The sequence below is a fragment of the Grus americana genome, chromosome 2, assembly GCF_028858705.1.
Source record: "Grus americana isolate bGruAme1 chromosome 2, bGruAme1.mat, whole genome shotgun sequence".
NCBI lineage: Eukaryota > Metazoa > Chordata > Aves > Gruiformes > Gruidae > Grus > Grus americana.
In genome coordinates this window covers 153,826,124-153,853,611 of record NC_072853.1, presented here as the reverse complement: position 1 = coordinate 153,853,611, position 27,488 = coordinate 153,826,124, and the positions used below count along the sequence as shown (strand labels likewise).

Below are 27,488 nucleotides of genomic sequence, written 5' to 3'. Positions count from 1 at the left end.
GATAATATTATTTATGTATCTTGCATGACTACTGCATATGAGTATGGTATTCAGTCAGCTTAGCCCCTAAGCAATGGATGCTCAGTGTGGACTGAGACCCAGTTGGAGAGCAGCATTGCGCAACTGAGTGTTGCAGCGATACTCGCTTTCCCAGGGAGCATCAGATATTGGCCATGTCTGGCAGCCTCAGCTATATTATGCTTAATTCAGTAACGTAGATTACTTAGATGCTCTGGTACACACATTGTCCCCTTAGAGTGTTCCTGTAGCTGCCACCAGCCTAGTATACAGTCTCAGCAAAGATTTTTTTGTATTAGAACAAAAAATAAATGACATCTGTCTGGCAGCAAATTCAGGAGCTTGCAGATTAGGAGTAAAAGCATCAGAAGGGCAGATCCTATCTTAAATCAAACCTTTCAGATCATCAAGTCCAACCATTAACTTAGCACTGCCAAGTCCACCACTAAACCATGTCCCTAAGCACCACCTCTACACGTCTTTTCAGTACCTCCAGGGATGGTGACTCCACCACTTCCCTGGGCAGTCTGTTCCAGTGATTGACAAACCTTTTGGTGAAGAAATTTTTCCTAATATCCAATCTAAACCTCCCCTGGTGCAACTTGAGGCTGTTTCCTCTTGTCCTATCACTTGTTTCTTGGGAGAGGAGCCAACACCAACCTGGCTACAACCTCCTTTCAGGTAGTTGTAGAGAGCAATAAGGTCTCTCCTCAGCCTCCTTTTCTCCAGACTAAACCACCCCAGTTCCTCAGAAATGGGGGTTTGCTATTTTTTCTTAAAGACAAAAAGAAATGTTTATCTTTTGATATTTCCCTGGTCTTTTCTATGCTTTTCTGTCTCTTTTGGCTCTCCAAAGGAGTCACCATAAAATAACAGCAACAAAAAAGATCCTGTTCAACTGATTCCTTTTCTGTGTTGATTCAGCATTGTATATGCCCACTTTATGGACAAAAATATAGCTCACACTCTTGTTAGTCTTGCAGAACCACAGTTACGTGGGATGAGGTTGATTATATTTCCTTCTGTGCATCGCCAACAGCAGTGTTCATTCTGCTCCATTCCAGCGGCATGGTCAGTCCTGCACCGTGGCGTGAGGTCAGGACTGGGTGCCCTGGGATTCCCCGCTGTGCCACGGAGCAGCCGCAAGTGTCTCGGAACGGGAATCTGTACAAGGGGTGATAATGCCAATGTAAAAAAGAATTATGCTCAACATCTGGATGATAAAAACATTTGCTATCTGGCTATCTGTTAAAAAAGCAACAGCAAAAAGAACAAAAAAACCCCAAGCCTCTTTCCCCCCTCCCCGACTTCAAGTCCAGTAGTTGTTTTGCACTTGCAACATCAAAGTGAGTTTTTTGAGACAGATAGGCAACCCAGTCTGCTTTTTTCTTCAGTAAAATTGAGTTTGAATTGGATTTTTAAGAAAGTTAGGAGTATGAATACAGTTCTTTTGGTTTTAATACTAATTTTCATAATCAGCCCTAAGAATTGCAGGGGGTAGAGAATTCATTTGTCAGCGTGGTTTTGCAGAGTGCCATTTCTCTGTGTTTCAGTTCAGACCAGAATTTTCATGTGCTTTCTGTATTTTGGTTGCTGTCTAGAAGAGAGGATGGCTCAGCCCCAGTTGTCCTGGGCTTAGAGGGGCAGGGACAGTTGCCTCTGATGTGCTGCAGAGGAGCTGTCTCTGTCAGAAAGCTTTCTTATACTTCAGAAGTCAAAGTCTACTGAACCTGAGCATGTAACTGTTTCAGAACTTTGTGAAGTGACTCCTTTTTCCTGCAAGCATTATACAGCTTTGCCAGTTCTCATGTTGTAAACTAAGCCTCCAAAGCAATTATAGTAGCAATAAAATTGTACATAAACACCGTAAGAGTAGTATCTGGTCTTCAGAGAGATAGTGAGGAGATCATTTATATCATCAGCTCTTACATATCTGTAAACTCGAAAGAGACCACAAACTTGCCAGAAGGTAAAAAAGTGTCTTTATGCTGTTGTGGTTTTACTGAACTGAAGAGTTGCCTGTAGAAAGAATTTTCATTGACTCTCCAGGAGATAGAATATAATCCGTCCAGGTTTGCAAGTGAATTATCTTGTGGTAAATATTGATACAAGCATGGAGCGAGTGGTAGTTATGAATGAACTCCAGGCCAAAACTGTGTATCTGAGTTTTTCTCCTGTTTGCATTACGTCTACACAGAGTACAGTAATATAGTTAATTCTGTAAGCTGCACTATTACAAACCTCGCAAAGCTTTGTTTAATATCTCAGCCACCCTGGTCAAAATCACACAGTGAGTATTTGATGGATGCTGTTAGATTAGTGTAACAAAAACATTTAGTTTGGGATTTGGATATATCTAAGGTTCCCTCCCTTTCAGAAAAGTTAAATATGCTGTTCAAATCTGTGTGTTCAACTTTCAGCCTTGCCCTCTGTGATCAGCATTGTGTGTTGATTCTTCAACTTTCCTTTAGAAGCACGAAGAGACTTTAAGGTACATTTCCAAAGTTGTGCAGACAGTGGCAAAAATGGGAAGAATAACAGTAGCCGTGACTTGATATTCACCTACGGCCAGTATTTAACACTTCACTTTTCAGAAGATGTGGCCATCAACTTTTTGGATCTTTAACTAAAGATTGACAATTTTTTAATTACCCAGGAGCCTAAGATTTGAGGACAAACACTGGAGCTCCTTGTGCCGTGTTCTGTTAATTAGCGATATTATGATGATTAGCCTGTGTGGGCAAACAGCTGCTGGCTGTATGGCCATAATGCATACGCAGCGCTTAGGCACGACTGTCAGGCAGGGCCGTGCAGCTGGCAGCCAGTATGTGCTGATTCAAGAAAATAAAGGTAATTGTTACTTTTGGAATCCTGATCTTTTCAGTCCTGCAACCTGGGCAGCTTAGAGGCACAGATTGCTCGTCTGCACTCTGTTCATGTCACACGCAGGCAGCACTTGTCTGCCATTAAGAGAGAGAGCATCACCATTTTCCTCAAAGTGAGAGATTTCAAGGGCTTTTTTCTCTGTCTCCCTTTTTTTGACAGAATTAAAGTCTTGCCAAACCTGCCTGGAAAAAAGGTTTGCAAATGATTTGCAGATCCCCAAATTTCTTTCTACATGCGTGTTGATTTTTGCTCCAGTTGCTGAGTTGGAAATGGAGCATACCGTGAAGCAGAGAAAGTCATGAATCCAGTCCATATAAGGACCTCATCAACCATTTAAATAAATTGACTGGTAGACAGATCAGTGAGAGAGACTTTTCAAATGAGTGGTTTCATTATAAAAGAAAGGAACCAAGCAAACATCTGTTTTTTTCTCATATGTGTGGAAGTATAAAACATTCAGCATCATTTTTTCCTGCATACGTTACCTACTTTGAAATTGATATGACAGGTTTGGTTTTTTTCTTTTCTCGCTAGATTAGTTTTGTGACGACCTTCTGGAGTTCATTTAAGTATCAAAAAGGCTTTAGTATCTTCTCCAAACATGGTGATTTCACTGTTTGCTCCCTTCTCCAAGTCATTGATAAAGCTGCTTATGAGTCTAAGCTGTTCCCAGCCCTGATCGCTGGGGGAACCTACAGCTGACTCTTCTCCACCCTGAAGACTGATCTTTGTTTCCAATCCTTTAGCCAGATTTCCATCCAGAAAATGAAAACTTAGTCCAGTCCCATGAATACTTAGTTTCTTTAATGCCTTTGATATGAAGCCTTGGTAAAGGCTTTTTGAAAATGCAAATATGTCACGTAGATTCATTGCTTGAGAGCTTGGAGAGCTCACCAGCATCTTTGTGCAACTCCAGCATCCCAGTGAGGCAGGATTTCCCCATGGACATCTGTCTTCCCCATGGACCCATGTCCGTCATGCCCAGTGATCTTACTCTTTATTGTAGATGCCATCATTTTATCTGGAAGGAGGTCAGATGCCTGGTCTGTAGTTCCCAAGATCCCCTCTAGATATACAGGCAACCACCAGTCCTCTGGCACCGTGGCCATTTCTAACAGTATGTTGAACATTTTGGCCAGCAGTTATGCAATTTCATGGTTGAGTTCCTTCAGGGGTTTTGGGAGAATGCCATCCAACCTGGGTGACATGTAACTTCTCACCAACCAATTTGGTCTAATGCTCCTGTGTATTTTCTTCTGGCTGATCTCACTCCTCTCCTTATTTGCTACAAAAAATGGGTTCAGGTGCAGAAATCTCCACGATATCTTCAGCAATAAAGACTGAGGCAAAGAAATCCCTGAGCTTCCCTACTGCAGACTTGTCCCTCAGTAACCCTTGCACTCTTGCCATCAAGGGGTCCAGCTGATTCCCTGTGTACCTTCCTACATCTGATGTCTTTAGTGAACATTTTACCTTCAGTCTGAGCATCCTCTGAAGGGTGTTGCTTAAATTCAGCCTTCTTTCTCTCAATTTCTTGGGCCATATTGGTGGGGTTTTTTTAAATTGTGGCACATTTTACCTGAGTTTCTAATACAGGTCTTTTAGTGGTCTCCTTTTAGAACTCATGGTCTTTTTGGTGCATGATTTTCAGTGTACTTAGGTAAACTTCTAACAGTAAACATCGCAAGAAACAGTTAGTTGTTGGGAAAGTATGTACCTGGTTTACTATTTTTTAGTATCTTGGGTCTTCTGTTCTGCCCTTCTACCTGTCCCCATTTATTTTGACATCGTTTTTTCTCCTTTATCTGTTTTCTATCCTTGGTATCAACTTACAAGCTCCATCTTGACCTCCCCATCCTCTCCATACCCCATAACCTACCTTCTAACTACATTTTGCAGAGCTGTGTGGGTTCTCTGCTACCATTCTGAAAGCATTTTTTGTCTTCTGCTTGCCTTTTAACATTGCCAGAACAAGAATGCAGTATTTCTTAGAAACACTGTACTAATTTTGCATTTACTAGTGCATGATTATGCATGTAAGTCAAGTCTTGACCCTTTGACTGGCTGTTTACCTACATTTTTGCATCTTGCAAAGTCTGTCCCTGAAGTGGGATCCCAACTTGGGTGGTAACAAAGAAAACTGTATTTAATATTGGCAGTACTATTGTAAAAGTATCTCTGTTGAAAAAGGAAGCTGAAGCATTTTGGACATCTTAGCCAGAGTACACAGATAAGAAAAGAAAGCCTGGAGAACAATTCTGTGTGACAGAAAGAGCTTCAGTACCCTGGATGCAGTGGAATATATAGCAAATTTGTATACTGACTTCTTTAAAATCCATAATGCTTGCATGCCAGTATTTTGATAATTTACTTTCTGAAGGAAAAAGGGAGTCTGATTATTGTGTCTTTAAAAAAAAAAGAGTTTGTTTATGCTTTGAATATTTTGGCAATGTTCTTGTGCATCAACTTTTTTCATATTTATGTGCATAACTTCAGATAGGACGAATGGTGGTGTTTAAGTAAAAAGGACCGCATGAGTTGTCCTTTTATCATCTAGATAAGCACCAGCTGGGCTAGTTAGTACAGACAGTGCTTTAGCAAACAGCTGGTTCTTATCTGAATGACAAAGGGCCAGGGTAGCAACCTTTTTTATTTAAAAAAAAATAATATTCTTGTTTCTATTTTTATTTTAAGAGAATGGAGAGAAAAGGAACTGCAGCCAATCTATAGCATGTGAGGTTTTATTGCATTTTAACAAATATGATCATTTATTATATATCAGTGCTAGGACCTAGAGATGGAACTCTCTCTTTTCAGCCTGGAAAGGAGAAGGCTCAGGGGGATCTTACCAGTGTCTATAAATACTTGATGGGGGAATGAAGACAACCGATCCAGACTCTTCTCAGGGCTGCCCAGTGCCAGCACAAGAAGCAGTGGGTACAAACTGAAATACAAGAAATTTCTTTAACTGTAAGAAAAAAATTTTCTTCTGAGAGGGCGGTCAACCACTGACACAGGTTGCCCAGAGAGGTTGTGAGTCTCTGACCTTGGAGATATTCAAAACCCAACTGGACAAGGCACTGGGCAGCCTGCTCTTGCTGACCTTGCTTTGAGCAAGAAGTTGGACTAGATCTCCTGTGGTTCCATCCAGCCTCAACTGGTCCGTGACTCTGAACCGTCACCCCAAGAAGTGCTCCTGCTAGGGGCAGCTGTTGATAGGAAGCGTAGGGACCAGTTGCTGCCTCGCTTTCCTTGCCAGTCCTCTAATGAAGGTCAGGAATTCGTATATCTTTGTTTATATTATCAGTTAATCAAATTAAATTATACCAGATAGCACTGATATCAGCTAAGGGAAGGCATTGGAATGTGTAATTCAAGCTCTTTATTAGAAATGTATCAGGAAGAACAAGTCTTTATTTGAACTGCAATCTTGCTTTCAACTGTCGGTCACTTTGTGTCGCCCACAGCATGGTTTCCAAATTCAGTGTATTTTTTCTTACACAAACTTTCTGATAACAATGTAAGAAAAGGACATTTTTTTGGCGAAAGCCAGTTGTGTAATTCCTGTCTAATTTTTGCTACTTTATAAAAGGCATTGTATCTTTTGTACAATATTTGTGTAGCTGGCTGTCAATGCCTTTGTTTAAACCCATCTTTTGAGATGCTAATTAGAAATGGAAAAAGTTTTCCCCATGAAAATGATAGAATACGTGATTTACTTTACAAAACACGGCCATCTAAACACAACGCTTCTGCATCTCTTTTATTTACCCTGTACTTTACTGCATTACCAGGAGTGAATTTCTATGTATTTCTCTGATTCAGAGCTTTCTTCTTGTCAGTATCTTTCTGAAAATCTCTTGAGACCTTCCTACAAATGAGTTTGCAAGTTGATGGGTTGTCACATGAAGAAGGACTGTGCGATATGGCTCACTAAAAGCTGGACACTTGTTACATAAAGTCATCAATATAGCACTGGGAGAATAAATCCCAAAGCACTTTGATATTTTCACACCTTATTTAAAGGCAGTGAAATAAAGGTTAGTTCATCATTTAATGCCTTTCTCATGCAAGTTTAAGCTCTCAAGTAGTGTAATGTTGCTGTGCTTTTTTTTCTTTCAGTGTTTCAGAATTTAACATTTCTATTCTTTTTGAATTTGTCTTAGATTCCCTTATAACAGAGGCTACAAATATTGTTTAATTTACTTTTCAGTAAAGCTGTCAGTTGTAATCTGCAATTTAAAAAAACTAATAAAACAAATCCTCATTTCACAATTTAAACCTTATTGAGTCTAATTCACTTGCGCTGCAAGTTTATTATTCTCCTGCAGCTTGACGTGCCTCCAATTGTAATTGTGTTGACCCTCCGATGCAGTAAATCTCCCCAGTGCTTATCAAACTGGGAGAGATAAGTCTACAATTTGGAACTTCATTAAATATCTCATTTATATTAAACAGATGATGGCTTTGAACAGAAATAATAATTTTTCAGACTCTGCGACCTCCCGATCGTGGTGTCCTCGACTTTGCAATGCGGTGTTTTGCAAACCTCCACCCTTCCGTGTACGGGCGTTACACCAGCACCCGAGTGTCAGAAGTCATTAGTCCATCGGGCTGACTTCAGAGCCCTTGCTGTGGAGACTGTGGCCGAGTGCTTTGTAGCCCTTGAAGCAGATTTTTTCAAATCTTTCGTAGCGTACATTTCTTAGTCATCTGAGGATTGAGGGTGGAGTGATTAATAATGGGCAGATGTCTAAAGAAGTAAAACCAACCAACCAACATGTTGCTTGTTATTGTAATTCCTGAAACTATGAACTATTCCTTTTGTGCTCGTTTAGAGGCCAGTCCTTGGAATAAGCATTCCTGGTTCCCAGTGGCTTCAAAGAGTTTGCAGCATGCTCAGTATCTTACCGTGTCTGGTCCCTGCTGTATTTCAATACATATAAAATACATGCTCTGGGATTTGTGTAAGGACATTGTTCTTGAGATTTAACTGTGCACTTCGATATGAAGAGGCATGTTGGTGAGAACAGCTAATGCTTTGATGTGTGAGTTCGTATGATTACCCTGCAAAATGCATCTATTTTTAAATATTTGTTTATTTTTTTAATAGATCTGGATTTAGTTCATGCTGGTTAGGTGAATTGGTTCAGTGGTCTCAGCGAAGCTCCCTTGGAAGCATTACCGAGTACCAGCAGCGTGCTGGAGCTCTGGTGAAGCGAGCGCCTTAGGGGCAGGCAGGCTGGATGGTGCGAGCGCTGGGTGAGGTGTGGGGAGTCTCTTGTCTCTGCACTGAGTGACTGGGTGCTGACAAATTGGGCATCCGAACTGACTGGTGAGCGCACAGGCGCTCGTTCTCGTCACTCCCTGGGCTGCGTTGGCAGCGGAGCTGCCCGTGGCTAACTGGGTGGCTAAACCCAGTGAGATGATACCAGATTGTTTTCTTTCTTTGCCTTGCACGGACGCTGCTTTCCACTGAGCTCTGATTCTCTGGGGCTCACTGAGGAAAACTCGACTTTTTTCTCTCTGTTCAAAAAATCTGAGAGGCATGTGCAGGAGAACAGGGGAGGAGCAGGTTCAGCAAACAAAGGCTGAGCTGGGAAGTCGCTCAGAGGAGCCTTCTGACGGAGGGCAGCTGGGGCAGGGAGGCGACCGTCCACACAGTATTCTCTCCTGTGCATGTGGCCAAGCAGCCCATCTCCATCTTCTCCATCTACTCCATCTGCCTCAAAATGCCCCGGGGAGGTCTGCCTGGAATCATGGAGGGCAGGGATGGGCAGGTCCGGAGGGTCAGGGCTGGGGCACCTCGGGTTTTGCCAGTTCTGGGCTTTGTGGCTCTGCCGGGATGCTGCAGCGGTGCCAGGGATCAGGGAAGCTTCCAGATGGAAGGAAGCACATGAGGTCTCTGTATCCTGTGACCAGGAAAGGCAGAGCAAAGAACTCATAATAAGCAGAAAAAAAATGAAAATAGAAGTTCATGTGAAGCCCAACTTCTTTTTTTCCTTTCCCTCCTAACTACAAAATGTTTGAGTGTTTGCGTATTGGTTACTAATATGTGTGGTGGGGTTTCCTGGGGGTTTCCATGATGATTACATTTGAAAGCAAATTGCACCACTTCAAAAAGTGCCAGCAGCCCAATTCCAAATGGAGTTCCTGCTTCGTGCTCCTGACAGGAGCCTTGTTCTGACAGGCTGTCAGTGTGGGAACAATGGCCCAGCTGTCTGCCCAATACTGTTGAAAAAAGCCAAAACTGCCTGTTTAAGAAATTATCCAACAAAGAGACACCAAAATGCAATGGGTTTTTTTTTTCCACCAATTTTCTCCTGAAGGGTTTGAAATTTGACAGGGCGCCATGGGATGTGCAGTGTAAAGTGGCTTAGAAAGTTGGTCATTAAGCAGAGCTGTCATTGCAAATTATATTTGTTCAGGGTGAGAAGTTCTAGCTCGTTTGGTGCCCAGACAGGTCTGGGCCTTAGGCAAGTTGTTACAGTTCCCCCATGCTGCTAAAAGGACCCTGGGCGCTAATTTTCCTCTTTCTGTGCAGCTGGAGTCACCTGGGAGCCCCTCTGGGCCAGAGCTGCCCATAGAGACTCTGATGGACGACCGGGAGCGGAGGATTTCCCACTCCCTCTACGGTGGGATCGAGGGTCTCAGCGAGTCGCCCACGAGGAACGCAGCGCTCAGTAGGATAATGGGTGAGTCAAATCAGCCCTGCTAATCGGGGCGTGTTTTTATTCCTCTCTGTGATTCATCGGAGGGTGATTAATGTGTTACGTGGAAATCGAGGAACATGGAGGTTGCACTGAGCAGCTTACAACGTGCCTTAAAATTGTTCCACGCAAGCCTTCTGGATAGTTAATGTGACAAAGAAAGTTGGTAAATGGAATTATAAAATGAATTTTGTATCCCGTGGCAGGTAGTAGAACAAATAACAAATGCATTTAATGTGGTTTTTCAGTCTCTGATCTGGGACAAGAAATTATTGGTAGGTCTAATCTCCGTGTTGAGTCTTCATTCACATGAAAGTCAGTGACTCATGGGAATTTAGAATTAATTTCAGCATTTCTTCTCTGTTTCAGTCATATTAAGTACAAAAATAAATAAGGCAAACTTGCATCCATTTATGCTTATTAGGGCATTTCATTAATTTGTTTGAATTTTTGCTTTGCAGGACACCAATTTTAAAACCTCATAACTAATTTTAAGCATCCCTTGTGTAGATTCTGTGCCATACCATCTGCATGGCCCCAGTGGATAATGAGGTTATTAGCGGTTGCTCTGCAGCAATTCAGCTTCCGATGCACAGAGCTAGGTAATAAAGATTTGCCTTGCCACAGGAGTGGTCAGATTTACTGACTAGGATGGGATTAGTTTGAAAGGAATTTCAAATTTAAACACAAAAAGCAGCTTGATGAAAATAGCACCTGACAGAAGACGCGACAATTGCTTACTTGAGTGGCAAGTTTTAAACATAAGACATGGCCATTATTAAATCTGGGACTTTTTTTAGTGTGCTTGACACACACAGGCTATATTACAAGATCCTGCTATAAACTTGATATAAAGCAAGGCTGAACTTAGTTTTTAATTCCTTGAGACTGATTTTCAGCCCTAGAAAATGCAAGTCTACCACTTAAGCTTTTTCTAATCAACAGCTTGTGTGTATATATATATATTTAACTCTATTTTTTTTGTTTGTTTGTTTTGGGGGTTTTTTTTGTATTTTTTTTATTTTTGTATTTTGAGGTTTGCTTTTTCTTTGTAGTAGCAGAATAATACTGTTGTTAAGCTCTCTGAAAATCCACAAAATTGCTATTTATTTCATGAGTTAAGACTTTTTCTTTTTTTCTACATTTGGACAACAGTAAGAAGAAATAAATCATACTCTGTTCTATCGCATTACATTTCATACAACTCAGAAGAAAAATTGTATACCTGAGAATCAAGGAGCATGAAACCTTTTCAACCAAAGTTATATGCTTTTAAAGAGAACAATTTAAAAAAAACCAAACTATTTGTTGAAAAATTTAAGGACTGATAAAATCATTTAAAGTCTTTAGCACTACTCTGCCATTGAAAAGGCTAGTTGTTGCGGTGTCAGGGCTTTAGATAAAACATTTGCAAAGCGCTACCTTCTGCTTTTTCCATCAGTGTTGCAGAGGATTTACACGTAGAGCTCATATAAGCGTTAACGAGTTATCACTTAAACACCTTGTCCAGTGATGGGAGAAAAAACCCTGAGAGTGTCTGAGTGCCTGTGTGTCAGCAGGGCAGTTTACTTCCACATCAAAGGAACGCAGGACTCGCCATGCCAAATCGACCTAGCGCTTCATCAGTCTGGTATCATCCCTTTAGCTGTAGCCAATAACTGAGTTTCAACAAAAGACCAAAAACCTTTCCAAAGCTCTTAAAATCTAATGCTTTTGGATACCTCTGCAACGTAAACATAGGGAAAAAAAAATAATCCACCCTGCATTTGTGTTTTATAACCTGAAGTTGATGTTTTGATTTCCTTTTAATCTTCATTTTTCTGTATTGTTTTCAGAAACCAGGAACTATTAGAAAATTGGTTGGTTGTTACTTAAATCCGTTGGTGTTTTAGTTGGAAGCACACGGAAAATCAAATTGTGCCTGAACCTCATAGTAAATGTGATCTAGTCCAGCGTAACTGAAAACTGGTCTTGCCAGGACTGGGTCATTCCCTTCTGCAGTCACGGCAGCTTCACCGAGCTGTCATGTTTAAACGCAATTTTTAGGTAGCAGTCAGTTTTCCGATATGCTGTTTTTTCTGAGTGGATCAGTACCATGCTGTTAAAATTGCAGTGTTTACCATCTTTTGTGATATTATTGCTTGCGTGCTTTCTTGCAGTGCTGCACAACAGAGAAGTACTGGTACCTGTTGGCAAACATAGGTACAGTCGCTTGTGTCAGAGTAGCTAAAGTTTCTAAGATTCAGTCGTTTATCATGCAGCGGACTTCCTGTCCAATTAACATTGATAATGAGAAAAAACTCAGAACTTCTTTGTTTTATTTTCCTGAGAATGTATATGTGATGTTACATGACTCTTCCAAAGTTTTCCTCCTCTCTTGAAAATTGGCCTAAAGGCAAGGATTAGTCCTAAGAATAGTCTTGAGGAAGACTGGAGGTCTGAACCTCCCTGTGCCGGTCCTGACCATGCAGAGAAGCCAGAAGGACTGCTTTGCGCAGTGCAGATTCCCTTCAGTGTTCTCCCCATACGGAGGAGCCCTCTGACTTATGGGCTCCCTGAATCACCTGATCTCTTTTTATTTACCCCTCAATGGATTTAACTACGTAAACTTTTAGTACTCTCGGTCCCTTGTGGTGAGGAGGTCACAGTTTGATTTCATGTGTGAAGGAGCAGGTCTTTCTGCTTCTTTTGCTTTTGGATAAAATTGATGGATTTTGTGTTTTCTTCCTTCCTAAGTTAGATTATTCAAAAGTGATAATCTCAGGATCTGGAAAATACCTTCTCTTCTCCGTCATTGTTTAAAGTTGGAACAAAACTTTTAAGATAATTTTGTTAAATATATCTAATGTCATTTTCAGAAAAGGTATTTAAGACAATTTCCTTGCTCTTTCAATCCATAACTCACAGCAAGAACTGGTTGTTAGAGCCTTGCTGTGGGAGTGGGAATAAAATACCAATTTTAGAACGTGATTTAAATTATGTAAAATAATGTTTGCTTACTGCAAAAAGGCTACACAAATCTTTTCATGTTTCTGGTGATTCTTATGTTGATCTACTTTTCTAGATGATTATTGCTATTATAGATTTTCTTATGCTTTTTCACTTGATAATATTTCACTGAAAATTTCTGATGGAGAGGAGATATCACTTTCTGTATTCAGGGAATGATATTTTTGTTTTGACGAGTTTTTTTATTTATACATATTGGGTCTTCTAAGAATTAGATGGCTATAGTAAAGCCTTATGTTTATTTATTTTTAGTATTTTCAGGTTGCATGTTGTTAGTACATTCAAAATAACAACTGTGTTATGCTGATATCCTTGACTCTATGATTAAAAATTCAAGTCTCTTCTTCAGATACAACATCTTTGTATGTCATCCATTATCTCCTGAGTTTTGCAATACGCAAATACATAGCTGCTGTCTATATAAGTTATTCTTATTCAACAAACAGCTTAGTACAAATTCCTCTTTCGTCTCTTTCTTCTAGTTGCTGATATTTTTTTTATGAACACGGTGGGTTTTGTTGCTAACGGTGACTAAACAGAAGTTATTTATCAGGGGGTACACAGAATAACAATAACTTGCACTGAATCTGCTTTTCATCCTGAAGGATCCCCCAGAACTTCATAAAATTTGATAGTTCCTACACAACTGGAAATACTTTGTTCTCTACATAAATAATTGCTATCTTAAGGATGGAATCAGGAGGAAGCACTACTGAAAAAAAATTAGCTAGAGATGTAGAATGTGTGTGTCAATGAAATGAAAATCACCCTCTACAAGCAGAATGCAATTCCCTGGCCAGGAATCTCATCAGAACGTGGTGGTCTGCTGCAATAGTCTTGACAGATCTGAGCACTCTCTTGAGATCCAAAGCCTGGATATAGTGGAGACATTTTTGTCCTTAGATGTTCCCCACACATGTATTCCCAATCCCACCTCTATTTAGCTTGGAAAATTAGATGATGTGGGTATCTATGGGAGGTTTTGCCAAAGCTCAGTATAATGCTGGGGGCAAATATGCTGTTAGTGAAAAATAAATAAATGAAGATCTGGGGAAATTCTCATTTCTCACTGCACAATTCTCTGTATCCCTCCTGTAGGAAGTCTCATCACTATTATTATCATCTACAACGCTGTTTTCTTTTATTATTATTTCTATTATTTATTACTCTGTTACTTTAGTTAATACTTCACTGTTCATCACAGTAGCTGTTGCTGATTTCTTGGTCAGGCCGGTTAGGAATCCCTTGCCATGTCAGAGCACAAAAGGCCCCCTACTTGTGAAAGAGGCTTGAAGTTTCCCATTGGTCTGAATCCCACAATATCAAAATGCCCATGAGAGTCACCCATAAAGTAATACCTGGTTTTGAACATATCATAAGGGTGTTCAACAGATTTCTTCGACCTTTGTTTAAATAGAAAGCCAGAGCAAAAGCACAAGAACCAGGCCAGATACAGTACCACAAGAATGCAGTGTAGTATGGGAGCCAAATTATTACAGCAAACAGATTAACCAAACTTCAGGGATTTTCAAGATTTAAAAGCACCTGGAGTTGTTGGGTTCTTCATGAGTAAGCCTGTTGTTTATTTTGTGTACTGTATATGCTCATGGGTTTTTTGGAGCACTTTATGTTGGTGGTTGAATTTGGGTCCAAACTATTTTCTGGTCTGTTCTAGGTCTATACTATTATAGGTTTGAAATGTTGCTGTTTGGCATATTTTTTCTTCTAAGCTGAAGGTCCTCATAGACTTGGAGACCAGCCATTTGGTACTGGAGCTCTGAGAGTTCTTTTTCTGCACAGGCAGATGGGAACGCTTCTTAGCCCATATTTTGGTATGGTCCTCAGGCTATGCTTGTTTAGATTGGTATCTTGCTCAAGAAATTTGAGCCTCATTGTCCTGAGATGAGACACACTTGAAAGGGAGAATGTTTTCCCTTCCTTGTTACACCGTCCAAAATACTACATATTATTATAGATTTACTAGCTGCAGTTGAATTAATATATGCAAAAGTGGACTTGAAGTATATTCAGAGTCTAAATTTTATAGCACTTTTCTAGCCCGAGGGAAAATTATTGTCTTGGAGAGGTTTGTAGACAGCTTGAGCAACGTCTCAGATTTGTAGATCAGTCAAATATACTAATGATTACTAGGTTTGAAATTTCTTTGATGTTTCCTTGTAATGTTTCTCACAACATTTCCAGAGTTGCTTTCTCCAAGGGTATTTTCTGTCCATTTCAGCTGAGTTCTCTACAAAGGAGGTATTGAGTCCATTGCTGAGGTCTGTCTAACCGTCTGCTGAAGGTGAAGCCTTTCACCTGTTTTTAGCTTCATCTGCAATGAAAAGCATACGCATGTCAGATGGGTTTTCTCCTTAAAATTCCAAAGCAACTATTAAAATGTCAGTCTTCACCCTTGTCAGATATAAAGGGTAGTGAAAAGTTAAAAATGTTACTGAATTACTGTAGCCTCTCAAATGGGAAGTTCAATCTGCCGAATGCCATAAGGTTATACCTTTTCACAATCAATTCTTTGGAGACATTATTAACTACAGAGTTAACAGTCTTGTAGGCATTATGTTTAGAAAGAAGTACATTACCAGGCTAAACATTAACCTGTCCATCAAAGAAGCTATTGCTGGGCAAAGAATCAGCTGTTATGCAAACTGAACACATTCATTTCAGTTTGACAGTGGTGAGATGTTCACCATGCAGTACCTTTTTCTTCCAGCCACTTCGTCAGCCTTCTTCAGTGGTCTCTTCTGAAGCCAGTTGGAAAGCTACACAAAATGTATTATCTAGTGCAGCAATGACGTTAGCTAGCTTTTTTCACATAAGGCTTTGTTTGTTTGTTGGTTTTAATAATGGCATGCAAAGGTAGAGATGGTAACTGAAACCTTACCAGAAGAGAGAGAAAAATTCTTGTCCCCTAATTCTACACAATTTTTCCGTATCTGTGGGAAAAATAAAGTGTGAAAATATTTGATGTGTCCATAGAAGCAATGTATGTTATGGAAATACAAGTTTTGGTATGTGTTATTACTGCGGTGCATCATAGTTTTAGAATCATTTACAGTTTCTTGTTAGATTAACAGTTCATTAAGCTAGTGCTTTTCTTCTTATGAGATGTGACAATTTTACTAATTGTTTTAGTAAGATAATATGTTTCCAGGAATAAAATCCATGTAATGTCATGATCATTCATTAGAAATAACGTCGTGCGTAGTGAGAGTAAGGACTAAACATTTTAAATGACTGATCTTTTTAAGTTGAGCATCAATGTCCAGGAGGAAAAAATATTTTCAAAGATATTCTATCACATAAAAAAATTATGTGCAGCTAATATGAAAGAATCACACTTGATAAATTAGCCATTGCCTCAGATAACTAAATAATTTTCATCCAGATTTACAAATCTTTCCTTTCGTTAGAACAAGTTTTAGCTTAGTGTTTCTAGATACTGATATAACCTCTGTTTATTCCAAGTTAAAATTTTAAATGAGGATAATTCTGTATTTCCACTGTTGTCCAAATAATATTATATAACCCACATCCTCCCAGCTCTGTATCTCATGTATGTATCCTGAAAAGCAGATTTATTCAGTTTAAACCGTAGTTATGTTACAAAGCATTGCAATTAAAATATTCCTTCTGATATTCTTTATAGCTTTTTAGTCTGTTTTGGTGGCATAAAGTTTTCTATAGGTTTAAAAGCTGCTTCCGCTTTTTATATAGCAGTTTGAAAATTGTTATACAATCTTATGCACTGAAATGATTACTGGAAAATATGTGTATATATTTATCCCTATAAAAGCAGCAGAGGTAGTGGATTTATAATATTTATGTGCACATTACAACTGGTTTTTTACTTGAAAATGGTGTTTTACTAGTTTGTAAGAATCCTCTAAATATCAGCTTTTAACTGCTACTCTTACAAATTAACCCAGTGAAGTGTGTTACCAAACAAAGAATAATGTTGAGTCTTTATTATGTCTCTTTTGTTTATGTGATGGATCCAGTTAAAGCATTTTAAAAACAGTGTTAAAACTTATTTGAATTTGGTAGTAATAGAATTAGGTATTTTTTTTTTTCAAATTTTGCATGTGTGCCTCCAGATCATTTTTTAAAGGAGAGAATGAAAATTTGGAATTATGTTTAGCTCTGAGTTCTCATCACCTTTTGCAATTCTTACCTTTGTGGAGGCATTATTAAAGGGTTCCCAGTTCCCAATGGCAAAGCAACAAGTTTCATATTTCATGAAGGCAAGATTGATCAGGAGGAGTGACGAGCTCTGTTAGTCCCTGTTGAACTCGTTCCTCATTTGTGCCAAATGATTTGATGCCAGAGAAGATACCGTCTTCTGGGACAGGTGCCTTTCAGTGGTTCCTGTTGACAGGACAAGAGACAATGGACGCAGACGGGAACACAGGAGGTTCCCCCTGAACATCAGGAAACACTTTTTCACTGTGAGGGTGACTAAGCACTGGCACAGGTTGTCCAGGGAGATGTTAGAGTAGAAATATTCAAAAGCCATTTGGTCAGGGTCCTGGGCAACTGGCTGTAGGTGTCTTTGCTTGAGCAGGGAGGGCCTGGACCCGATGAGAGGTCCCTTCCAACCTCAACCCTTCTGTGATTCTGTGATGATCTTGCAGTAGGCCTCAGGTACAACTGGTGTATATTACTTTTCAGACCTTTACATAGGAAGATGTGTATAAAGTGAGACATAGTTAATTTTATTATCTGTGTTGTATCATTCTTATCAGGAGGATTGCAGTTTGACATGACATTTTATCAGCTCTGGTTATATATTATTTGAGGCGCACTCTGCCATTATTTAGTTTTTGGGTTTTTTCTCCCTTTCATTGTTCAGGTAAATATCAGCTGTCTCCAACGGTGAACATGCCCCAGGATGACACTGTCATCATTGAAGATGACAGGCTGTCGGTCCTCCCTCCTCATCTCTCTGACCAGTCGTCATCCAGTTCCCACGATGATGTTGGGTTTGGCACTGTTGATGCTGGTGGATGGGCTAAAGCTGCAATTAATGAGTCAACAGACTGGTAAGAGCATGGTTTAGTGGAAGGAAGGAAGGAAGGGATGACTGCAGTTATGTCTTTTCCTTCAGTTTCATTTTTGGCCACTGCTAATATTAATCTATTTTTTTTCCCCATCACATTTAGATTTCACGATTTTTCAAACTGGTAATTGTCCCTGTTTCAGGAAGGAAGTTTGTATGGAAAATTTGTTAGACTTTCTACTTTTGGTTGCAGTTTTGTGCTCTGTCAAAGGACATTTGTGGAAATATTGCTAATTGTTATTAAGACCAAATCAATATATAGCTGTGTTAATTTGAGGATTTAATAGTAATTTAGTTGCCAACTGAGCTAGCTTTTATAAAAAAACCTGCAAAATTTAAACACTTGAGTTTATGAAAGGTGAAAGAATAATTCCAATGGGAAATTTTAATTTATAAACCTCACTGTAAATATTTCTAAGTCTGTAAAACAAAGATTTTATTTTTATATTCCACTCTCTATCTAGGAGCCTTTCAATACTTCCGTATACTTTCTTGATTTTCCTAATAATGTACAGTAATTTTAAAATCTGCTTAGAAGTCAAGGCAGCTCTTTGTTTTGCCTTACTGTTAATGCTTGTGCAACAAGAACTAGTTAAGTTTTCTTTATTATGCATGAAGAAATACCTTTCATCTCAATATATGATTTGTAACATGCAAAGGCCGTGTACTGTAATAGTTCTACATTTAGAAATACGGAAAGTAATAGTTCCACATTTAAAACCATGGAACGTAACTTTATTTCACCTGTTTAATCTATAGTAAAAATAATTTCTGTGAATCTTAGGTTGACTCTTTAATTACTTTTATACATTTTAATGTAAGAGTCTTAAAGAGTCTTAGTAAGAAATGCATCGAGCTCCGTTATTGACTTGCTTAGGTTCCTGGCAAAGAAATACTGTTCATTGCTTAGTTAGTACAATTAATACAGATCTAAGATTTAATTTGCAAGTCCTGTAATTATCTATAGTAATAGCAAAATAAAAGCCCACCCTTGTACACTGCCACTTTTTGAAGCTAGATAATTACCACAAATGGTGTGAAGTATATGAATTTTCTTATTTCTTGAGCCTGTTACGAATGCGTCAGCAATATCTTCATAAAACAGCAATAGCACCTGCCGGCTGATATGCACCTGTCAGCTTCTTCTCTGCTTTATATTAGTTTATTTCATCTTATGTCCAGGAATTGAGTTCTTTATTTTAAGTACTATTTTAACGATTGTATAAAAAAGTAATTTTTTTCATCCTCATTTACTTTTTTTTTTTTTAAAAAAAATGTTGCAACTCTTCTTTTGGACAAGTCATACCTGTAATTTGGGCCCTTGAAAAGCCCATCTGTCTTTTGTAAAAGCTTTTAGAGCTAAAAATCTGAGACATTTAAATAGAATAGTACTGAGGGCTGCACATAATAGCTTATTGCTGAGGGAATTTTTTTAGCCGAATATGAGCAAAAACCTACGGCATAAAGTAAGAGCCCATTTGAAACCTGCAGATGCTTTTACATTTACTTCTGCAGCGTATCTTGCTATTCATATACTTCTTTGAAAATGAAAGTAACAGTAAAGAAAATAGGGATTAGCTATTGTGGAATTGATCACGCTCAAAACCTTTAAACGTGTGTATGAGAAATTGTAAAGGTCTTCAGATACAATTGCACTTAGAAAAGTAGATCAGTGCAGCGCCTTGCTATCTAATGTATTCTATTTGTAAAAAAGTAAACAGCAGTAGAATTAGATTGTTGCATTAATTTCCTGCTGCTAATGGATGAAGGAAGACTTGTAAAACGAAGGTGCATTGTATGATTTTGCTGGAAGGCACAAAGGGTAAAACTAAGAATATGGATGAAGGGTTATCCAAACAAGAATGGCAGCTGTTCTGAATCACAGAAGAAAATGTAAGCTTTTCCAGCCTCACAATATCTCCCTAATCCTTGATGAAAATGTTATGAAAACAAAGGGGCAATAAGACAGGATTAATAAGTGGAATTTTAATAACATCGAGGGTCAGAAGACGGTTACATTCTTTTAAGGATCAGCTGTCATTCCAGAAATCTTATTTGTTAAGTATGCTAGAATATAGTAAATTACATTTGGCATTGCTTAATGACTTGCACTAAATTCACCTTCTGTCTTTTATTAATGTAGTTGAAAAATATTAAAATGAGGCATTTTTAGGGGCATTAGTTCCTTTTCTGTGCTCATTGGTTTTTCCAGTTGTGGATCTTCACGGGGGCTTTTGAATACTTTTAAGCAATGTGCATGAATTCAAACTCCTGTGATCTGCTCCTGCCTTAATTACTAAACCACGCTCATGGGTCATTAATAATAGAAGTAAACCAGGACGTGAAAACTGATGACTCTACATAGGACTCAGCTATTTGTACTGTAAAAAGGTAATAGATGTCGTGATGTCAGAGAAAAGTAATTTTTGGTGCTAAGTAGCGCCTTTAGTATGCAGGATACTATGCAAACACGGAGTAATAATCCCCCTAATAAGTGTGTGTGGAAGGGAGGTGTGATAAGAGCAGATAAGGGAAGCAGAGAGAAAGCCCCTAAAAGTGGTGTCAGTGGAGGCGCTGGGATCCAGTCTCCAGAATTCCCGGCTGCTGACGCAGTGTCCAGACCCCACAGCTCTCCCCGGGACCTGTGACGCCCTTTTCGAGTTTTATTTAACTTTAGAGTTTTAGTCTGTTCTTAGGACTTCAAGTTGAATATATATAAGTGCATGCTGTATTTACATAAAAATGATATTCAACTTTCTTAGAAGCTTTATATATATGGATCAAAACAAGCTCATATGAAAAAAGGAGCACACAGCCAAAACAAATAGTTTCAGAAACTGACCCTTTTTGAAGAAAGCGTCACAGGATACATTTTGTTCGGCAAGATGAAGCCGGTCATCTTTAACTAACGTGAGCTATGTTAACAGATGTTGCTAGAGAAAATTCTCACTTAGTAAAACCACATTTTTCTGGCCTTCAGAGACAGGGCTGACTAGCAGTGAGCCAGAAACTCCTGTGTGGCCTTGGGAAAGTCATTTATGATCTGATTATGAAAGGTGTTGAAACCCTGTAAGTTCAGTTGAGTCACTCGGAGGACGTTTTCAGACCTAGGGGGTTCTTATTCAGCTACGTGTTGCTCTGCTGTAAATGCTAGAAGTCTATATTGGCCTTGTCTGTTTTATCTTTCTATCATGTGGAGATAATTTTTTCCCTATTTTGTGGGAGTGAATGTGAGGACTAAATAGTTATTTTTGACTTGGGGCTCTGATGCATCAGAGCTTGTAAGCATATGCTTCCAAACGGTGCTAAATTGTGCAGATATCTCTGAAATAGTTGCAGTAATTAAATGTAAAACATTATGAGCCTGAGCCAGAAACATTAAAGTCAAAAGGCACTTGACATTGACTTTATTCGTATAAGCTCTGATCCTACTCTCGCTTAAGTATTATATGCTTGTCACACGCACATAGCTTATTATTTGTAAATCTGCCACTACCAGACTGAATTTCTCCTAGGCTGCCTGGTAATGCGGATAGCGATTTTCATCCTTCATACTACGTGATGCCTCTGGACACTTTTCCTTACCTCTCTTCACTGTTGTGCCTAATACCCAAGTGTTTCTTGATCAAAGATGCTTCTATAAATTATAGTACATGGCAGACATAAACATGTGCATGTTACAGAATTTAAAAGTATAAGTTGGTTTCTGCAGAAATTCACTATTGGCCTGTTTCTCTCTAGGTATGAGGCATGTGTTATAGTTAGCCTTTAAAGTAAAAAATAATTCTTTTGAAACACATTACTGAACAGTAACATGTATGTATACAGTATTTTGGATGGCATTTAGTCTATTTAGAGATCTCAGTAACAAAATATTTAGCTTTTTTTTTTTATTTTGATGTACAATAACAATTAAAGGGGAGATTTTGAGCAATCTTTTTTCCTATAGGGTAGATAACAATCATGCAAAATACTATTTTTTCAGTATTTTATGCTTTTGATTTCTTTTTTGTGCCAGCTGAAGTAGATATCTAAATTCTCTGGGCTTGCCTTTAGGTTCTTTTTAGTACTCTCCCCTTTTCCAGGAGTCAGAAGATCTCTGTGTGCATTTTCTTTCATATTGTTTATTAGCAATAAGCAATCTTGCAATTTTTGTTTTGTTTTGTTTTGAACGTCTTTTGGCCATGGTGATGCATTGTGAGCCTGGAATTTAGCTTGCACGCTGAATTTTGCCTGCATTCCCGCATTCATGATTCTGCCAACATTTGACCAACATTAATAAATCTATCATCTTCAGTATGCTTCTGATGAAGCATGGTGAACCGCCGATCACTGCTCGCTGAAGACCTGACTCATTCAGCCGAGGTCATGCAAGAAACCTGCAGAAGAGACCAAAACTCAGCCCAGTTACCCCATTTTTGATTTAGTGGTGGAACCGTTGTGGCAAATACTTGCTCTGTAGGGAAGTAATGAGTAAAAATATGTTTGTCCGTCACAGCCAGGTTAAAACCAGGAGATGCTGTGAAAAACTTACAAGCAATTTCACATATGGAGAGAAATTTTAATGCAAAGTCTTTAAATGAAGAAGTTACAAGCTCTGTGGGCTTCAGGCAGGACAGGTTCTGTTTAGGCTTTACTGAAAACATTTTGTGATGAAGAAAAATCTGATAATTTGCTATCAACAGAATATATTTGTTTCTCACGAAGAAAAAGGAACTGTTTTATTCTCCCTCAAATTATTCCTGTGTTGGGGCTGTACATTCTCACAGTATATGTATAGTGCACCAGATATGTATATCTTTCATTAAAGCTCGTAAGTGAAATTCTTGATATTTTTTAACTAGAATTGCTCGATGCAGTAAAACAAATCCATCGTGTGTGTAACTGACTACTTGCAGTGGTTTATTTAAAAATGTGTACTTTATCGTTGGTAGAAGTCATGTGCTAAATAAATGCTTTTCTCTGCAGAGTGAAAGGTTGCGTGATCTTGATAAATGTTTGCATGATTTTTTTCCCTTCCTACAGCACTCTTAGTCCAGATGTTGATCCAGTGCTTGCCTTCCAGCGAGAGGGTTTTGGACGCCAGAGCATGTCAGAAAAGCGTACAAAGCAATTTTCAGATGCCAGTCAGTTGGAGTTTGTTAAAACACGAAAATCCAAAAGCATGGATCTAGGTAGTGAGTGATATTTTTTCAATTGTTTTATTTGAACCTGATTTTCATGTTGTAAGTATATAGATTTGTAATTCAAAACACATTGTTTATGTGCAGTACTACTGCACGTAATGTCTACTGGTGGGAAGTAAAGTATTCTTAACGTGAATGGCCAAGTGGCCTGTGTATTGTTTGTACCACTTGTAAATGTCCATACATTTAAATATTGTAGCCCTCTGCATATATGGTTATACATAAACATTTATTAAAATGGAGGTGAAAAGTGCATTTACCGATCCACATAGAACAACTGCATAAAACTACCACGCTGTGGTTCTGGGTAGACAGGATTATTCTCAGTTCATGATTATAATGCAATTAGCCTTAAAGATCCTTCATAGTCTTTCATTTTGTAGATGGATTTTGATTAAGATATTAAAGATGTATTTTTTTTGAAGAGTTCATTCAGAATTAGAAAATGGGGCTAGTGTGACATCTGTTTGAGACCCAAGTTTTAATGTTTATATCAGAAGCCCTATAAAGTAGCAGCTGCTAAGACAGGCAATCGACTATAATCATTTTAATTGATAAAACAAGTGAGAATAAGTAATCGCTAACAAGCTCATCTATTTTTCTGCCATTGAATTTAGATTCTGAAGTGCAGACCCTAGTAACCTTAAACAGTGAGTTTCGATTGTTTCAACACACAAAATTCCCTACTCAGAATAATAAAATGAAATACAATTCGCTTCTTTACAATAATTGTGAATATCTTAACTACAATCCCTAATTCACCAACTTCCTCAGGGGACAGTAAGGTTGGTGGTATTGACTTGTCTTGACTAGTTGTGATGTGCTAACGTGTAAATAACATACTGTACCTGCCTGTGATGTGAACATGACTGACATTGCATGAAGGTTACTAGTTTGCTGCCATTTCTACCCAGAATGTTTGCTTACTGTTGCAGTTTATTTGCATGAAGTGTGACATTGCTAAGGTCCCCTAACTTGAAAAAAAAATATGCAAAACAGAAGGAATGTTGGATGCATGTGGGGCATGGGCACTAACTGGGCTAACCGTTATACATTTACCTTTTAACAGTAGCTGACGAGACTAAGCTCAGTACAATGGATGACCAGAAAACAGGTAAGAATTGACAGTAAGGCTGTTGCTATAGAAACCTTGGTCAAAGCAGCTTACCACAATTACAGAACTGCCAGTCAAATTGCATGAAAACATGAATATTCCAGTACTTGCATGGCTGCTTTCTATTGTTGTGAATAATCAAGTCGTACAGAAAAAGAAAATTCTCTATAGAGATAAGTGTCTAGGGTAGTATATTCAACCAGGTCATACGTGCGACTATACGTAGACACCTGTTTCTATACTTTGAACTCATAAATATTCACAGTTGTTTAGATTTTTTTGTCCTTTCAAAAAAAATCTTGGAAAATCTCCTCCTAGCTTCAAACTCTTAATGTACAGAGAGATGATGTAGAAGAGTTGAATGTTTGGCTATTACAGTGCTAACACAGTGCTTGGAAATAATTATTTTAATTAGAAAACTGCTACCTTTGCCTTAAGTGGTCATCAGATACATGTTGTGAGTTGAGTTGAAGATTATTAGTGCAAGTTGATTTGCCTTTGGGGCTGAAACCCGAGCATCGTAACAGAACAAAAGAATATGTAAATAGAATCTTTTCCGCATGCCATCGATTGTAATGTTTCACACAATGATAATGAGAAATAGCTTTCAAAGCATATTTTTTATTAGTAATTAAAATAATGCACCAACTGCAATTATGTACCTTTATGATTTATTAATATAAGTTAGCTTTTGACCTTTGGAATGCTATTTTAATTAGACTGGATCCAGAGGACACCATAACATTACTTAGCTCTAATTAGGAACAATTCACCTTTGTAACCTGAAAATATTATTTATTTTAGCATGATTTGGGGAGTAGGGCATTCCATACAGAATTTAAAATTAATAATTCACAACTGCATCTCTGTTTAACCACTCGTTACAGCATGTGTAGGAATATTGAAAAGCTGTAAGTAATCAAGTGATAAAACTGTAATTTTTACTTAAACAGCTAAAACTTCTAGCTCTTAAAATGTTGCAGAATAAGGCCACAGACTTGCAGCTTTACAAATTGAGAATGAGAACACAAAATTAAAATGTATGAATGTTTTGAAGGATTAAAGCCATCAGAGTGTGAATGTATGGATTGTGTTAATGGTTGTGGTAAGAATCAGTGCTTAGGAACTGCCTTCACCCCTGAGCGTTATTCACATAAGAAGGAGTTACAGATCAAACTCAAAATTATTGTAAATTATTTTTCATTTTCTTATTAGCCTGCCTTTTTGAATGGGATGTGATTAGAATGGCGTAAAACCTGTGTGTTATAGTAAAATATGATGCTTAGTTTTTAAAAGTGCATAGTGGTTTTGGCGGTATCAATAGAGGGTGGTATTAATCGAGTGTAGTTTTTCTCTGTGTGGAACACCTGGATTAAATTCCCAAAAAGAGACAAGTCAAGAGACAACTTGAGTGAATGAGCATGACCGTAACCATCTGGACTAAGCAGTTACATATTTTGTGCTCAGCAAGCTCAGTGGCTGGAAAAAAGGAAAAACACCTTTTACTGTACTTTTATTCTATTTATCTTGCGTGCTTTTAACCAGTTTTTGTATATAAACACTGGATTTCTCCCATTACTGAAGATGGATGTGGCTGTTAAACAAACCACTTACTGTAGTTTGGCTTAAAAATCATCTGGTTCTAAGAAAAAAAAAAAGCTTCAAATATGTGGTGAACTATGTTTTAATGAACTCTAGAATCTAGTCAGAAAACTTCAACATGTATTTACTTTAGAGAAAATAAAAACAAACGCTGTTACAGTCAAGGTTGGACTTAATAGTATTGGCTGAAAAGGAGAGTGTAGAACTCACCAGCCCTAGTTACTATAATAGATTTTTAATTATTTTTCTTTCTATAGTTCACTTGAAATGCCTAATCCTTGCAGTGTTTACAGTTCATCCTGGAGGTTAGAAGTATATTCAGTAGCAATTGAGCATGGCTCATTTATTGGGTCCCAGTCATACTATAGTTCTAGGTGGTTATTTTTCCATGTACACGTTGTGAAAATGAAAAAGAAAGAAAAACAATCAAAGAACATTTCTTCAAATTGTTTATTTATTTATTTTTACACAGTGCTTTTAAAATAAACTTTTCCATTTTTATTAAATGGAACCAAAACTAAACTATTTTTGATGCAGTTGCTTGCTTTATTCCTTCCCTGCTCTCCCCAGCCAAATGTTACTCTTTTAGTCTATGAATTGAACTAGAAGCAGAATTTATCAAGTCTAACGGAGCAGATGTTAGCAAATAAATAGACTCAGTGCTAATGTCCTTTAAGAAAGTGTTTAGAAAGCAGACTTTGTGCCTCTGCAAAACTGGTTCAATCAAATCGAAGGAAGTTTTGGCATCAGTTGCTGGTAGCATTTAACCTGAGAGTTAGTAAAAATGTTTCAGAAAAAAACAAAATTGTCATTCTAAATCCTTTGAAAGAAAGTGCTGATGAAAACTTTATAGCCTTTAAAATTAGTCACTGAAGGAAACATCATATACCCTTTGACACCATACTTTTTGCATTTGCAAATTGCCCAAGCGGATTTGTGGCGCTGTAGAAAAACTTAACATGAGGTGGAAGCACAATGAGTTGTTAAACAGCGTCAGCACAAGGGAGAAACAAAGGGCTTGGAGCAGGGGGCAACGCGTAGGCTTCGTGTGACCTATGCCTATTAAACATCTCGTTGGATCTGTACGTGCTGTGGAGTTACGCGGTGGGGGCTGTCTGTGCCGCGTGAGAGCAGACGCGCACACTGCCAGCGCGGTCATGCATGAGCAGAGGTGGTTGCATGGCCGGGAGAGCACGGCTTGGCCGATGTCCCCAGGGGCTGGCCAGCTGGGGCCCTAGGGACTGGTGATGCACGTGTGGTGGGCAGGGGCTGCGCTCGGTGGGCTGGTCTGAGCATGTTCCAAAGCCCTCGGGAGATGGATAAGGGTGCGTGGCACGTAGAGTAGAGCCGCGTGGCTGAGCTTGGAAGCGGAGCATGCGGGGAGGCTGCGCGCATGGTGGCAGTCACGGTAGAAGGACCGCTGTGGTACGGAGGGATGAATCTACCTCAAAGCATATTTGTTAAGAAAATTGCTGGAAAGGAAAATTTTGATAAACTTCGAATTTTAAAAATGATAAAAGAATCCCTTTCATCCCTCAGTCATATAAAGATGCTTTAGGTAGATGTGTCTTTTACTCTTCTTTTTTTCTACTTTAAATTCTGGTGTCAAAATAGAAGTAGAACTCATTCTGAGCAGATAACATTTCTGATGATTACCACCAGCGCTGTAAAGGCTGGAAGAAAATGCTGACATTTTTGTATTTAGAAAACAAGGTTTTGATGTGACTCATAAATTTTAAACAGAATCCATTTTAAAGAAAGTTTGCTGTTTCTCACTGGATTATGGGTAAACAACTCACTTTCTGGCTGGTGAATTCTAGTAATAAATTCTGAACTCACTCAATTTACAGGCGGGTTTAACTATATATTTCGAAAATAGTGGACTTGCC

The 27,488-nt window shown here is 38.6% G+C and overlaps 1 protein-coding gene across 16 annotated transcripts in view; it reads left to right on the top strand.

The window, feature by feature from the left end:
- Positions 1–27,488, top strand: part of PARD3 (par-3 family cell polarity regulator) — a 459,995-nt gene that overhangs the window by 280,150 nt on the left and 152,357 nt on the right. For 7 of the 16 annotated variants that reach the window (XM_054816601.1, XM_054816589.1, XM_054816594.1 and 4 more), the window contains 5 exons: positions 9,449–9,599; positions 17,491–17,680; positions 22,723–22,874; positions 23,501–23,533; positions 23,953–23,997. In XM_054816601.1, coding sequence (XP_054672576.1) covers positions 9,449–9,599; positions 17,491–17,680; positions 22,723–22,874; positions 23,501–23,533; positions 23,953–23,997 — 571 coding nt within the window. The remainder of the gene's footprint in view (positions 1–9,448; positions 9,600–17,490; positions 17,681–22,722; positions 22,875–23,500; positions 23,534–23,952; positions 23,998–27,488) is intronic. The other 9 variants (XM_054816596.1, XM_054816590.1, XM_054816587.1 and 6 more) reach the window with 5 other exon arrangements.